This window comes from Drosophila miranda, chromosome 2 (assembly GCF_003369915.1).
Source record: "Drosophila miranda strain MSH22 chromosome 2, D.miranda_PacBio2.1, whole genome shotgun sequence".
In the NCBI taxonomy this organism is placed as follows: Eukaryota; Metazoa; Arthropoda; class Insecta; order Diptera; family Drosophilidae; genus Drosophila; species Drosophila miranda.
This window is the reverse complement of record NC_046675.1, coordinates 9,796,320-9,811,198: the sequence shown is the minus strand read 5'-3', so window position 1 is coordinate 9,811,198 and position 14,879 is coordinate 9,796,320. Positions and strand designations below refer to the sequence as shown.

Sequence of the window (14,879 nt, the reverse complement as noted above, 5' to 3'; positions counted from 1 at the left end):
CAATGAAATCGGTGTGTGTTTTGAGTATATATTACATTAGCCTACCGCGATAATACATTTTCGCAAAGCTTTCTAGCGTCCTTTGTCTGCCTATTTTTTTTGGGTACCAAATAAAATAAATTAGGTTGTATAATTAGCTGGTTGGCTATTTTTGGCATCGGAATTTATGCCGTGTAATTACTGTTTTGCGAAATTATTAATTAAATTGCTAGTTTTATTAGCTGTCATTCCAGTTTGCTCATACACTGAATATTTGCTTTGTGTAGCAAATTGCAATTAAGTTTCAATTCCATAAAATGCGAAATGCGAAAAGAAGAAACCCGAAAGGAGAAAAATCAAAGCAAAATTACGTGGAGATATAAAAATCGAATTGTTTGCCTAAATAAATTGAATTTTGATTGCCGTTCCTGCTTCTGCTGCTGCTGCTGCACTAACGAAGCGCCATTGTTGCCACGCCCACAGAAAAATAGCACACCTACATACACACTTTTAGTCATTCAGTCACTCAGTCACTCTTCTAGGAGGGTTTATTAATGACGATTTGTCAGCCGGCTGCACGTAGCTGGCCCCAACAATATCCAATGCAAATTTCGTGCGAAAATCTCATTTGCCCAATTCAGGCTTGGAATTATATAAAAAAAAAAACAGGAGTCCCCTTCGATCCCCCTATGATCTACTAGCATTTGGTGTCGAAGGGTGGAGCGTGCCGATGTTAATAAAATATTCATGGCATCAATCGGGCCCTGACACATGCCCCTTATGCCTGATCCAGGGCTCATCCCATAACAATGGTTGGCCAAATTTATGCTAATGTATGAACCGGCACTGGCGTAGTTGAATTAGTAAAGTTCTAGCTGATGGAATCATCCGGATAAGTATAGCTTCGAGCATTTGAAGTCCATTTCTATGGGCATACATATGTACATAATCCAAAAATTGTGTCATACAACCATTAGGAGGCTTAACCTAACCCCCGTTTGTGGACCACGTCACTCTACGAGTATATGACATATGTATGTTATGCATTTAAAATGAAATGAGCGTGTTTTAAATTCTAACGAAGCAATTGTATGCACAAATGGAAGGAGCATTTAGACACAACTTTCACTCACACTCATAAAAAGTTTCTAAACGAGGAGTGGGTACGGATCAGAGGCAAACGGAGAGATTCATTTGCCATTAAAAGTCAAATTCAAATGGCCGCTTGACCACTGCCATGGCCAGAGCCATGAACTTCGCCAGTCGAATCAAATGCCTTTCACAATATGTCATTGCATGTGGATAGGGATTCCCTCCGTCGCCATCTCCATCGCCATCTCCATCTTCTCCCAGCTGGAGTGCCTAGTCCTGGTCTGCTGAGTGGCTCCTGCTGTTGCCTCAGTGATTATAGCAATTCATTTTGTTGGCTCGCCATCGTTCTTCCCTTCCCCGGATATGTGCTTTTGTGCTGTCCGGTGTCTGTGCTGCTTTCTCTGTACAATACGAGTGTGCTCAGAGGATGGTCCATTCAATTTTATGGCCGTATTGAGGAGCAGCTCGGCTATTTTTTGGTAGGCTTCAATTAATTAATTGACCTGTAATGAGGCTCCGTTTGTCCAGGAATGTGACTGACACTGAGTGGTATTTCCCAGAAATAAGGGAAGGAAGGGAAATATTACAATTAAGTTCTTATGGCAGTAATTACAAGTTCAGGGAATTTACTGGGGGAATTGAATGTGTTCTTCTTTAAAAATTATATATTTCGATTACCAAAAGCCATTCAAGTACTTGAGCTTTCTTTCGCTGCTGAAAAATGCCATTCATGGCCAAATCGGATCTCTCTCCTTCGCATTGCAGCAGCGCTGGCTTCATTACGAGCAGAGTCTGACCCGGCTTTATAATGTTATCATCCCTGTTGCCTTATGAAGCATATCGTATGACCATATATCAGAACTGCTTCCTTTTGAGTGTACCAATTTGGGCTTTAATGCTGTGGCATAAATCATTTTTTCGCAATTCGTTTCAATTGCATAAAAATATTTCATGCTGGTGCTGCTTCTGCCTCTGCTGCTGCTTCTTCTGTTGTGTACATTGCCCGAGGGCGTGGCTGAGAATGCGAGCGGAACTCGCTCGGTTGGCTGCTGTCCTGCCCCGAACCTCCGGCAAAGGATGAGGCTGATGCTGTGGTAGTGGCAGAGGCAGAGGCAGCTCGCCAGAGGCTCGAATGATGCACGTTAACATACAAGCAAATGCATTTGCCATCTACCATCAACCATTTGGCCATTGCCTGCCGGGGCCACAACTTGGCCGTGGGCCAGTCGAAAGTAATGAAAAAATGCGTTTGCCAAAAAACCAAATACATGGCCACCAGCAGCAGCAGCAGCAACAGCAGGCCACGCTGTTGGCCAAGTGGAGGAGCTGATTTCTGCCCACTTATGCAAGCACCGAGGCGAGCGAGTGTGCGGCAAATAAAAAGGCAGCTCCAGCACTGTGGCAGCTCCAGCGCCAGCTCCAAGGCGAGCACCGCAAAGCGGAAACGGAAATCGGAAACTGTGCAACTGTGCAACTGCCACCATCAGAGGCAGAGGCAGAGGCAAAGGCAGAAATAGGCGGCACCGGCACCGGGACACAAGGACAACAGCAGGCGGGCCTGGGATGACGATAAAAGTGTTGCAATTTATGGTCAGGCTAGATGGCGCCCAGGCCTGGTCCCAGTTTCAATTTCGGCCCAAGCCCCAATCTCAACCCCAAAACCCAAGCGAAGGCCCAGACCATCCATAGACAGAGACAGAAACAAAGTCAGCTAAAGTTTCTGGCTAATTGATTTTGTGATTTTATCTTTTAATGACTTTTTCGGAAAGTGCAAAACTACTCTGCGCGGCGCCTGCCTCGTATATATTTGATTTTAATTGCATTATATGCACTGCTTGCCGACCGGCCCCCTCCAATCAACTTCTGCAAGCAGTTTATTTAGCAGCCCCAGCCTAAAAGTATGCCCCGCACTTTCATTCAACTCGCAGGGGCGGATAAAAACGCGTGCGAAACGCGTCGTAAATTGAGTTGTAAATGAGGCAGCTGCTGCTCTGTTTGACAATCGATTGAAAAAGTCTCCGACTTGCAGCTGAGCTCGCTGTTAAATCTTAAAGAGCTCAGCTGAATACTGAAATTACTCTTTCCGGAAATGGATAGAAATGTTGACAAATATTTGTACATGGTTTTAATTAAAACATCTTTTTAGCCTTAGGTCTGACTGGCAATACTTGACTGACTGGAATTTTCAGCTCGGACCCTAAATTTAAAGTGCATTGCTTTTGTGATAATTTAGTAATAATTTTAATTTTAAAAAGCCGCAACAAATACCAAAAAACCTTGTATCTCATACGGGAGCTATTCTACTTTGGTTCCTTGGGTTGCAGAACATTAGTCGCATGCAGGAAGAGGTTGACTACCCACACTGTAGGATATAGCATATACCATCAAAACATGCCCTTCTACATCTGGGACAAGAAGAACAATGCCGATGAAAAGCCGGTTGGTATTACAGCAATTGACCAAGAGCATAATGATAAAAATAACGCTTTGATTCAATAAATTTTACCGTTGAGGTTAACTGAAATACTTAAATCGAACCATAACGAACAGAGCCAACAGCTTTAGTATGTCCAATCAGTCCGATCGAGAATGTTGCGTCTCTGGTTTCTTCTATTGCTGCTTGGCGTAGGTGCGGCTAACAGACAACGGAGGCATGGAAAAGACAGGCCTGATCCCGAGGAGGTGACTAATTACAGCAGCATCAAAGTTAAACACTATGGGAAATTTCTCGACGACTGCACAATGGCCAAGAATGATGGCCTCTATACCACTTTCTTTAAGGGCCAAAAAAAAAATTCAACAGTGCGGTGCGTGGCCAGCTTCTTTGGAGGTGGCTGGACGATGATCCAACGCCGGAGGGAGAACATTGTGGACTTTCGAAGGAATTGGGCTGACTATCAGAACGGTTTCGGGGACCTAAAAAACGAGTTCTGGTACGGATTGGAAAAGATCTATCGCATCGCAATGTCGGAGCCCACGGAAATTTTTTTTCTAATGCAAAACACGGAGGGGACTCGAGCCTATGCTATGTACGATCGCTTTGCCATTTTCGGCCTGAGTAAGAACTACACTATCCGCACCTTGGGAGAGTACAAGGGCGAGGCGGGTAACGGAATGCAGTACCACCTGAACATGCCCTTCTCCACCTACGATCGAAAGAACAACGGCCCAGGCCAAGATAGCTGTTCGAAGCTCTTTTGGGGCGGTTGGTGGTACAACAACTGCTATACCAGGTTGGTCGATGTGGCTTAGATCCCAGATCATAAGTTAATATGACACGGATTTCTTTACAGCAACCTAAACGGCAAGTATCCCGCGAAAAAGGAGATGCATACCAAATGCTATCGATGCATTGCTTGGACCTACTTTCAACAATACCGACCCATTACATTTGTACAAATAATGATGCGTCCCATTCGTGTAAGGACCTGATGTATGGTTTGGAAGAACCACCCTAACATTTATTATGCCTAAAAAGCCTACAACGATTAAAAGACTACAAGATTTATTAATAAAAAAACAAATGCTTACCTTTATCGGGAATAGAAAATTGTGTAAATGCCAGGTCCCTACCTTACCTTTAAATCTTTGTTTCGGCTCTATTTTCAAACTTCTTATAGACTTCCCTTGTCCTGTTACCAAGTAGAAATAAAATTCAGGCGATTGTAATTTACTGGGTCCGCTATTGTTTAGTTTCTTGGCTAAGCTCCAAGTCCAAACATTTGCTCAGAATATAAATACCTACTGTTTGAAAGGTTGCAAAAAAAAGTCAGTGGCGAAACTAATTTGATTAATTATGCTTGTTTATTCTGGTTTGAATGTATTTTGTTTGTCTTGACATTGGCATTTTTATTTGTTACAATTGTTGTTGCATTTGTTTTTTAATCGTTTCGACGATTTTCATGGCTTAAACTTTAAGTTGATATTTGCTTGTGTGGAAGCTAAATGCAAATGAAACATTAATACTTTATCCAATATTTTATGCGTCATTAAATAATCCATTAATTAACAATTAGTCGTACATGTATGTGTCTGTGTTTCAGTGTGTTTTTATGTGTCTGTGCGAGTTCATTTACTTGTATCCGTTTACATCATTAAAGCAAATATTTACAGTTTTATTGTTTAATGCGCGTGTGTACTCAACAGGAATCGCATGAACATATACTCGTGCATACTGCTGGATGTGTGTGAGTGTGTGTGTGTGTGTGTGTGTAAATCAAATGGCATTCACGAGAGATAATTAATGCGGTTCACGGCCGAGAGCTCTAATCGTACGCGCTATCGATAACACCCATCACTTAGGCTATACACTTTCCATATCCGGGCAACATCCGTGTCCCGAACAGACCCATAGCCAATTCGAATGTTCTGCATGGGGCTGTATGTCACCTGCATTTAGCTGCTTCGGCTGCAGCTAATCACGAGAGCCAGCGTGGAGAAGAGCCAGATAGTTATGCCCCCTTGCCAGGCGACAGCCGCCGTGGATGTTGTGAAATAGGCCTCCAAGAAGCTGCGCAGTCCCGTGCCCGACGACAGCGTCACTGAAATGGTCAAGAATATGCAATTTCTACGGCTGCTACATGCTGTTGCTGCTGCTGTTGCAGTTGTGGCTTACCTCTTGCCGGCACCGGATCCTTTTGTGGTGTGCCCAACTCGATTTCCTTGTACTCCTGATAGAGATCGCCAATTTGTGCCGTACAACGCAGTACGAGGCCTCCGCCAGACCCACTCCCGCTGCCGGTGACCAGTGCGTTCGCCATGCCATTGGAGTTCCCGTTGCCGTTGCCGTTGCCATTGCCATTGCCATTCACATTGCCATTGCCATGGCCATTAATACCGGCCACAAAGTGCACCGCCTGCAGCTGCAGCTTCAGACTGAGCCGGGATGCTATTAAGTTGTCAATCGTTCGTATGTACTGCGTTTCCTCCGTGGGTATCTATCGGAGAGAGGGAGGAAGAGACAGAGTACAAAGAGGACAATCAAATCAATCGCAGCGTCCACAATATTGTTTTGGTTTTTTGTCATTTGAATACTAATCAAAGACTGCCTAAAGCTCGGTGCCGGTATCGGTGCCGTTCCCCCAAAATGTGCCTTAAATTATTCATGGCGTGCTTCCAGCTGCAATTGCACTTGCAACTGATTTTCCCTACCGCTTCCGCCCCCGAGCACAAGTCAGAAAATAATGTTCCAGCATGCATGCGGCAAGGAAAAATAACAAAAAAGAAAAAAAGGGCATGAAAACAGTACGAATACTGAAAGTCGAAATAAATATACCCTATAAAGTCCGCATTCTATAATGCACCTAAAACAGAGCCACTGAAAAGCTGTAGCCTCAAATATCCCTCTCTATCATACAAAAATATTTGGGATTGGGCCCAAATTGTTCTTAAATTACAGGGTTATCTGCCCTTGTTCTGATGTGATTTATTGGATAATGTCTCTCGATATCGATCAAAATTGGAATAGAAAGGGGAGGGGGACATGCCTCGATCGGATGGGGTTATAAATCTGATCAACATTAAAACGTGGAGAGGGGCGGGGAATGGTCCCACTCGCCGGTACTATCATCTGACCTCAGCTATGTTTCCTTTTGATAGTGTATATAAAACGTAATGTTTCGCTCCGAGTTTTGTCCGACTGCATATGAATGGCAATTTGTCGTCTGTCTCCTGGTCCCCCCATCCACAGTGGGTGTGTATGTGTGCGGAGGGGTTATTACGAGCATGTTGCACTTGTGGCAATGGCTGGCTGCCAGTGGCGAGCCTTGGCCCAGCAAAACAGAGTCGAGCCGGACAGAGCACAGCTGAGCAGAGCCACTTGGCGAGTGGTAGGGAGGCGGCAGGGAAGCTGGCAATGGCAACTGCAATGCTAGCCAAGGAAACGGACACTGAAAGCGAGCGAACGGACATGGCATGTCATATTTTGTTGTTGCTTGTGGGAAGAGTTGTTGCTGCTGCTGCTGCTGCTGGGCATTGCCATTTAAAAACGAGTTTTCAATGTTGCACCGTAGCAAAAACAGCAACAACAGAACGACAACGACAACAACATCAAGAGACACTTAGTCACTCATCCGCCTGGTTGGTTTTTTCGCCTCTGCAAGTGTCCGGCGTTTTGTTTGAGAGTGTCCCTGTCCCAGTCCCTGTGTCCGTATGTGTGCGTATGTGTGTGTCCATCTGAAGTTTGTTTGCATCGTGTTCTTGTTGCTGCTATGCAAACTGTTTATTTGATGCTTGCATCACAGCCTGCCTGCGTGTCTGTGGTAGCGCTGAAAATTTCATTTCCGCCATGACACCAGCAGCACCAGAAGATCTCTGCCACCCCCGCACTGACATGCGACATGCGCCTCGATTGTTGAGATGTACTATATGCACATACAGTTGGGATATATAGTTCGCTTATGCGTCACTCCTGTGCATTCTTTCCGCTTCATTTGGCTAAGCTTTCCCTCTCGCACACACACACCACGATTTCCGTTTAGCGCATCTTTCCCGCCGAGTGCGAAAAGAAAACTCTAAACTGCCGTGCAATGCTTTTAGTCGCAAATGGCGCATCGTCCATTGTTGCCCTGCCTGTTGGCAGTGGAAATGCAGACGCCATTTTGAAAACGGTCGTGTTGCCATTTCCGTTCTACTGCATGTCCTGTTGTTGACTCATCCTCAGCACCAGCCTCCGCAGCTTTCCTGCCTGCCTGCCTGCCTGCGTCCCAGCCTTCCGCTCACAGCTAAGTTCACATGACAGCCTGAGCTGTGCTCTAAGGCCAGCGAAAACTCGTTGGCAATTTAAATACAATAAATATGCATTTCATTTCCACTTACAAACTCATTTGAGCTCCATTTACTTATGCATGTATTTTGGCCCGCCTGCGCGCCCTGCCCGTAAAAAAGGTGTAAGATATTACAGGTCTGCCAGTTTTTGGGTCAGTTAGGGTACACTTGGAAAAAACGTCTAGTCAGTTCGGCTGAGTCATCAACAAAAGAGCTAAAGAAGACAGTCATGAATCTCACCATTTAAAAATTCTATTTTAAATGCAGAATAAGTTCTTTTGAAAAATATTGAATTTATTGGAGGAGATTAGCTGAGTTTTTCCAACAAATATTCCTAATCTAGTTTTGGCAGAACAATTTAGTTCTATTTCCAATAAAATGTGTAAATTTGATCGGTTTTTTGTTAGTGTAAAGGGCTCTCAAGGATATCTCGCACTGCCTCTTCACCTTTGGGCCCACTTTGCCCCATCCACACACCCGCAACATTAAAAGCAAAAGCGCTTCATTGCTGTGCTTCGTCTCGCCTCTCGCTCGGTCCCTGTTGTTTTTGCTGTCGCTGGTCGCCTTTTAACCCTTTTTACAACAGCATCACACACACACACACCCACAAACTTACACGTTCGTACATATACATTTTGTTTCGGGTTTTGTGCGTTTTTTGGCTTAGCCTTTTTATTTTATTTTATTTGAATTTTATTTTTATTTTTATGCTGGCTGGCACAGGAAAAGCCGAAACGCAGCGACATAAAAAGTCGTTTTCAGTTTTCTCTCGCGTTTCCTTCTGCCGCACCCACACCCTCACCATCGCCCTCAACCCCCTCCTCTGCCTATCTGGTTCCTCCTGCTGCCTTCTTCGTATCCCTTGCCGCCACCAATTTAATGCCATGTAATTTACGAGAAACTCTTAAGAAGCCAAGCGCTTTAATTAAGCATGTGGCTGGGGCAGCGACCCAAAAGTGAAAATACCCTCATATTTCTTGTGATTTACCTTTATGGGATCACCGCCGCCGCCACCTCCGCGGACCACCCCTGCGGGCAATTAAATGAACATTTGGCATTTGCTGGCCTAAACATTTTGCCGGCAAATTGTTTTCCAACAGCATTAGCATGGCCCAGTGCCGAGCTTGCAGAAACTTTGTTATTTTCGTACATTATCTTTGGTGTGGTCGGGTCTGGGCCGGTCTGTGCTTCGTTGGCCAAGTCTGTTGTGATGCCCTGGCAATTAATATCGACTTGATAATTTCTGCCAAGAAAGGATTATGCAAATTGAGGGAAAAACTTTGCCAGAACGCAACGAAATATGCAACTCAACAGAACAGTCTTCCACCGAAGAGAATACTATCTGAAAATTAACAAATATTTATACAGACCATAAATTGCAAAAGATTTTTAAAGTTTCGTCTATTTCGTTCAGTTTTCGGTTGTATCGATTTCCCTTCATAGGACAGGACGGGCCATCCATTAATCAACAGCATTGAAAGCCTCGGCTAAGCTAAGCTTTAATTATGTTCTTAGTTTTCGGTGCTCAATAAATAATTTATCAAAAATCGATTGCCACACAAATCCAAATGTCTAATGGCCCCCGTATCGTACCCCTAATGCTGGTGCTGCTGCTGGCCACGACAGTCCCTAATCCCAACTAATTCCCATGAATCACCCAAAAAAGCACGAGGCAAGAAGACCAACACATTTTGAGCCACTTTTCCATTAATATGACAGAAACTTTTTAACAAATTATGTTGGTCGTTAAAGTTTTTTCTTCCCCATCTTCCATCATCCCCAACCCCCATCCCAATCCCCATGTGAGCCACCCGTTGTCTCAGTGGGTCACACACATGCTCTCATGTGCTCTCTCCCTGTCTGCCTGACTGGGCTGGGGGTACGTTGAGGTTGCTTTAATCTCGAGTTGGATTCTCGCCTCGAACTCAACACGTGCTGGGAATTATTGCAGAATTATTTATTGCATTGTTTTGTGTGACAGCAGCCACAGTGGAGAAGAGATAGAGCATTATCCCGGCCTTTCCATCTAATTTAAAGAGCGTGAACAGCTCCAGCAGCCAGATCATAATTCAATATCAAGAAGGCATCTAATGCTCGGTCATACATACGAGTATACGTACGAGTATGAAACTAAATTGCACGGCCATTGCCGCCAAAATGGATGCTGTATGGTGTACACGATGCTCTGTCTCTACTGTCTGTGTCTGGGCCAACATAAACACAGTAGATATAAAATTTTATGTGACAAGACAGACTGAGGAGACCCTACATTTCCAATCCCCAAGAACCCCGATCCACCGCACAGCAGCGTACTTTTGTCTCGGCTTTTGTCATTAGTTGGCCTGGCTTCAAAGAAAGCGGCAAGCGCCAAGCGGCAAGCGGAAAGCGGCGTCTAGATAAAATGTTAAACGGCCTGCATATGAACGGTGAAAGCATGTGTGTGTGCCCCGAAAAGTAGACTATTGCGGAACGACAGATATAAAGCGACAGGATAAGATACACACAGAGAGACAGAAAGACAGAGAGAGACAAAGCAACAGACGGACTCGGGGCAGAGGGCGAAAGACGAAGCAGGTCGCCCTGCTGCACGTTATGTCTGATGATGTGGGTAGACATAATATAAAAATTTATGAAGCGTTTAATAAGTTTTCTCTTAGCTGGGCCAGAGGAGAGCGAATCCAAGAAAGTTGAATTCGGGGCGTGTCAACTGAAAATTTGTTCATCTCGTAAATTCATTTGAAAACCGTTGTCCTCTGTCTTCTGTGTTCTGTCCGTTGTCCTCTCGTCCATTGTCCCGTCCGGCAAATTCGTTTTTGCCAGAAGTTTAACGTAATTTATTTTATGTCGTGGCTATGATTAATAACAGAAAAAAACGCTTTCGGGTTAGGACTGCCCGGGGTCTGCGTTTGCGTCTGCGGTCAAAGAAATGTTACGATTATTTGGAAAATGGCGAACGCCTTGATTTGCTTTAAAATGATGCCCGGGGGCGTAATGTCCGGAACGGGACGGCACTGCCATTCTACTCCTGATTTATGCAACTGATTAGCGGCAGTCGCAGAATTGATGCAAAAATGGAAACGCTCTCGAATGAGTAATGATGTTCCAGCCCCCTATATCGCACGAGTATATGCATATGACTCTGCCGTCACATGTTGGGCTCCACTCCACTCCGCTCCCCCCATCCATTCATCCTGCACTCACCCTCAATCTTTATGATAAATGACAGAAGGGAAATCGCACAATCAAATCAGAAGACAGGCAGAGGCAACCCTTTTTGGTTTATTGACTTCATTTGCCTGGAAGGGATTTGCGTTTGCGTTTGGGCTTGGGTTTGAGGTTGAGGCTGAGGTTGAGCCGCTTCTTGCTGGGAGACGACTTTTAATTAAGTAGGTAAGATGTGGAGTCCTTTCTAATTCGGTTTCTTGGCTCTGATTAAATTACGCCATATTCATAAATAAAGAACAAATTTTGTGAGGCACGTCGGCCGAGATTATAACCGGAGCCACATGTGCCCGAAACGAGCACAGCAAGTGGTAGATGCCATTATATAGGATTTACGATGCCGTTAGGCTGTTCAAAGCTGTTTAATTAGGCACATCCCTAAACTTGCTCCCCCCTTCCCTCCAAAAGTGGAGACAACAAAACATTAATTAGCAATCAATGCAATGCTTGTGCATACATGGAATTGAGGTCTTAATTGCCAGTTGAGCTGGCATTATGTAAAGCGTTTGGCCTCCAGCCCCCAGCCTCTAGCCTCGAGCTTCGTAATTGCCGGGGGCTGGGGCAGACCCTCACTTACCGGCACGTTGTTGATGGTGAAGCGGAGCTCGGACCGCGGCCGCGAAGGTGGCGTACTGCAATTGGCGCGCAGCACATCGCCGGGCTCGTAGCGGGTGTGCTCCGTGAACAGCTGCGGTCGCTTCTCCGGGAACTCTGGAAGGACGAAATGAAAGAGACCTTCTTTAAACGGTACACTTGACTTTACTTTGAAACGCAAGACAGCGGAACGAGGGTTCGGGCTGTAGAGTGTTTATTCAGGATTTTAATTGCTGCCAGCGGAACAACAGAGCAGCTTTGCACCATTGTCGAGCACTAGAGCACTGCTTGTGGCTGTCATGTCAATGCTGTGCTGTCCCTGGAACGCCGCTAATGAGACAGAACTCTGTCGTCGTCGTCGACGTCGTCGTCGTAGTCGTCGTTGTCGGATACTCACCCACAACTTGCATCTGGGCATAGGCCGTGGCCGTGGAGTAGAGCGGCGCATCGGCAGTCACCTCGCAGCTGAATTGACCGGACAGGCCGAAGCTGACGTTGCGTATGAGCACCAGGGTGGCGTTTGAGCTGCCCTCCTGCAAGGATAAGAGCAACATTTTCATTTCGGTGCACAATGGCCGGCCAATGGCCGGCACACTTGACTTACGTCCACCCTGATGCCGGGGTACTGAAAGACCTTCGTGTGCGGATACTCCCCGGGCGTGTAGCGGTAGAACTCCATCTGGCCGCGGTAGAACTTGATGGAGTAGAGTGGCGCTCCGTCCAGCTGGTAGTCGCACCGCAGAGCCACCGACTGGCCGCGCCGCACCGCAGGCGGTTGCACCAGCAGATTGACATCGCGCAGTGTCGCCTGCCCGGCATCTGAAAGAGTGCAAGAGGGAGAGGAAGGAAGGGCGTCCCATGAGATTTATTCAAATTGATGCGGCCTCATAAAGGATACCCGGGCAGGCTCTGGCTCTGGCTCTGGTTCGGGTTCGGGTTCAAGTACAGGTAGCTGTCGGCTGTAGGCTGTCGATATTGCTACATACTGAAGGGGGTTCCCTTGTTTATTTTAAAAGCTTTCGGTGTCGGCTCAAACGGCAGCCTGACGGCCACAGCATGGACACGCATTTGCATAGTCGTTCAGGAGCGTAAAACAATATTGAATCTCTGGCTGCATCACCATAGTTACGTTATGCTACGTCGTTGTCGTTGTCGTTGTCCTCGTCGTCCTTTTCTCGGTTCTCGCACACAAATCCATTGGATTAAGAATTGCATCCGTTGGGCCCGCCCAGCAAGTGCAACATGCAAATGACATGTAGCATACTTTTAGGCGCTTAAAGCCTTAGGAGTTCCCAGCCAGACCAAGCATCAGCACCGGGCAGAGCACAGCACAGCACACCATCATCATCAGCATCAGCATCGATGATGGCAGCAGGCAGAGCAAAGTTGACTGACTACATCAAAAAGCAATTTTCCATTTGTTTTACAATATGCCCGACCCCTCTGCTTATCCCCCTTATCCCCTTACACCCACACCCACACACACTCATACTCACACTCTCAGCCAGGCACACAGATTGTCGCACACATAGCCATAGGATGTACGACTTCCATGTGTGTGTTTGCGTTCAAAGTGTGTTTGGCTTTCCATAAACTCGCAAATCGTTTAAGCCGCCTTACGAGAAGTTGTAAACCTCTTTGCTTCCTTTTTTTCTGCTCTCTTACTCTGACTGAATCCTTCTGCCTCTGAAGCGATCCGTACTCTGATTCCTTCCCTTTCTCTGCAGCCTTTTCTCTTTCTTGTGTTGTTTTTCCACATGTGCCTGGTTTCAAATAGAAATCGTGATAGCAACGCAGCATAATCAATGCTGTCAAGGCAGTCTGCGCCTCGTGTCTGCTTCAATTTCGTCACAGCTACTAGGAATCGTATGCCTACACCCACGTCCACACGCCCACATCCACGCCTCTGCCACACCCGCTCGAGAAACAATATCCGTTTGACTGCTGCTTGTTGCGCTGTTCCTGCTCCTGCTGCTGCTCCTTCTACTTCTGATTCATTTTCATCGACAGCTTCCACAATGTTTTCTTCCTCTGTTCTCTTTCATTTTATTCCTACTATTTTTTTTCGCACTCCTGGCCGTAGTTTAAGCCCGGCCCTTACGGCCATTTGCCTTTCGGAAATTAGGCCGGGCTTAGGTTTACGGCAGCCCCTGCAGTTTGAGTGGCTGATGCAGATTTCCACATGGCACATATGCCACATATGGCACACCCACTGAGGGTTCCGGCTAGGCGCTGGGAGCAGAGCGATGATGAATTTTTGCGAGCAGTGGTTTGGTCTGGCAGCCAGAAACAAACAGAAGAAGAAAAACTTTATGGCCCTTCGATGGATTGCCAGGGATATGCCCTAAGCGAGAGCATCAATTCAGGCTTACCAAGGCACCAGCAGCTTATCCGGATTTAAAGCCATCCCATCCGAACTCCAACATCAACTTCCACCCAACCCATAATGACCTTAAATTTTTGCAATTGCTCTCAACGGTTTACCGCCCCCTGGCAACTTTTATGCAACTTTGCCACGACAAAGGATGAAAAAAACGAGCAAAAAACGAGAGGAAAATTGTGAAATATGTGCAGCTGTGATCATAAAACGTTTATTGACTGCAAAATTCAATATATCATGCATTCACCATTATGACAATATGCAGTTGCACAAACACACTCGGGTATGTGAGTGAGTGCCACGGGCGTAGCTCTAGGAGCTGATCAAGATGACTATCCCTCTTTATGTTTTCATACATATCGTCCCCAGCACTGCCAGAGACTTATAGATTCCATCCAAAACTCTATTATTTTGCGGACAGTATGACTTTAGAGTACATATTATAAGTCTTCTTTGTTGGGATATTTTCGCTTGCCAAGTAACCGTGTACCCCTTTCTGGGATCAGCAATAGCTACGCCGCTGGCTAACACACTCATACATATGTATGAACGTATGCTAGTAGTAGGTGGGGGGCTACCCGCACACTCATAAACTTTCAGCCACGCAACTGAGTTGAGCTCGCACAGATTTAGTTACAAATGAGCGCGGTAAATGCAATGGGTGGAGACGTGGGTGAGATGGGGGAGCAGCTGCTCGGCAAACTAGAGGCAGACGAACTTTTTACAGACACACGATACCGGTTCTGGGGGCACTCAATGGAGGAGCAAGTGCAAGCCATGTGATGAACTCACTTGTGATAATTTATGGGTAATATTTTTATTGTCATGTAGAGCGGCAGACACTGGG

The 14,879-nt window shown here is 45.9% G+C and overlaps 2 protein-coding genes across 3 annotated transcripts in view; one reads left to right on the top strand and one right to left on the bottom strand.

The window, feature by feature from the left end:
* Window positions 1–3,645: 3,645 nt before the first annotated feature.
* Window positions 3,646–4,583, top strand: LOC108154470 (ficolin-1-like). Its single transcript, XM_017284741.2, has 2 exons — window positions 3,646–4,304; window positions 4,365–4,583. Exons 1-2 carry the CDS (start codon window positions 3,661–3,663, stop codon window positions 4,501–4,503), a joined length of 783 nt encoding a protein of 260 aa, XP_017140230.1. The 5' UTR covers window positions 3,646–3,660; the 3' UTR covers window positions 4,504–4,583.
* A 454-nt stretch (window positions 4,584–5,037) lies between these two features.
* LOC108157416 overlaps window positions 5,038–14,879 on the bottom strand; it is a 31,416-nt gene continuing 21,574 nt past the window's right edge. For both annotated transcript variants that reach the window (XM_017289467.2, XM_033389586.1), the window contains exons 3-7: window positions 12,257–12,471; window positions 12,050–12,185; window positions 11,636–11,769; window positions 5,687–6,008; window positions 5,038–5,612 (exon numbers count right to left, since the gene is read on the bottom strand). In XM_017289467.2, coding sequence (XP_017144956.1) covers window positions 5,467–5,612; window positions 5,687–6,008; window positions 11,636–11,769; window positions 12,050–12,185; window positions 12,257–12,471 — 953 coding nt within the window. In that variant the 3' untranslated portion in view covers window positions 5,038–5,466. The remainder of the gene's footprint in view (window positions 5,613–5,686; window positions 6,009–11,635; window positions 11,770–12,049; window positions 12,186–12,256; window positions 12,472–14,879) is intronic.

What these genes read in the sequence shown, in the direction of transcription:
- LOC108154470 (XM_017284741.2), top strand. Translation starts at nt 3,661, where the DNA reads ATGTTGCGTCTCTGGTTTCTTCTATTGCTGCTTGGCGTAGGTGCGGCT. An exon ending in TACAACAACTGCTATACCAG is followed by an intron (nt 4,305 to 4,364) that starts GTTGGTCGATGT and finishes ATTTCTTTACAG; the next exon opens with CAACCTAAACGGCAAGTATC.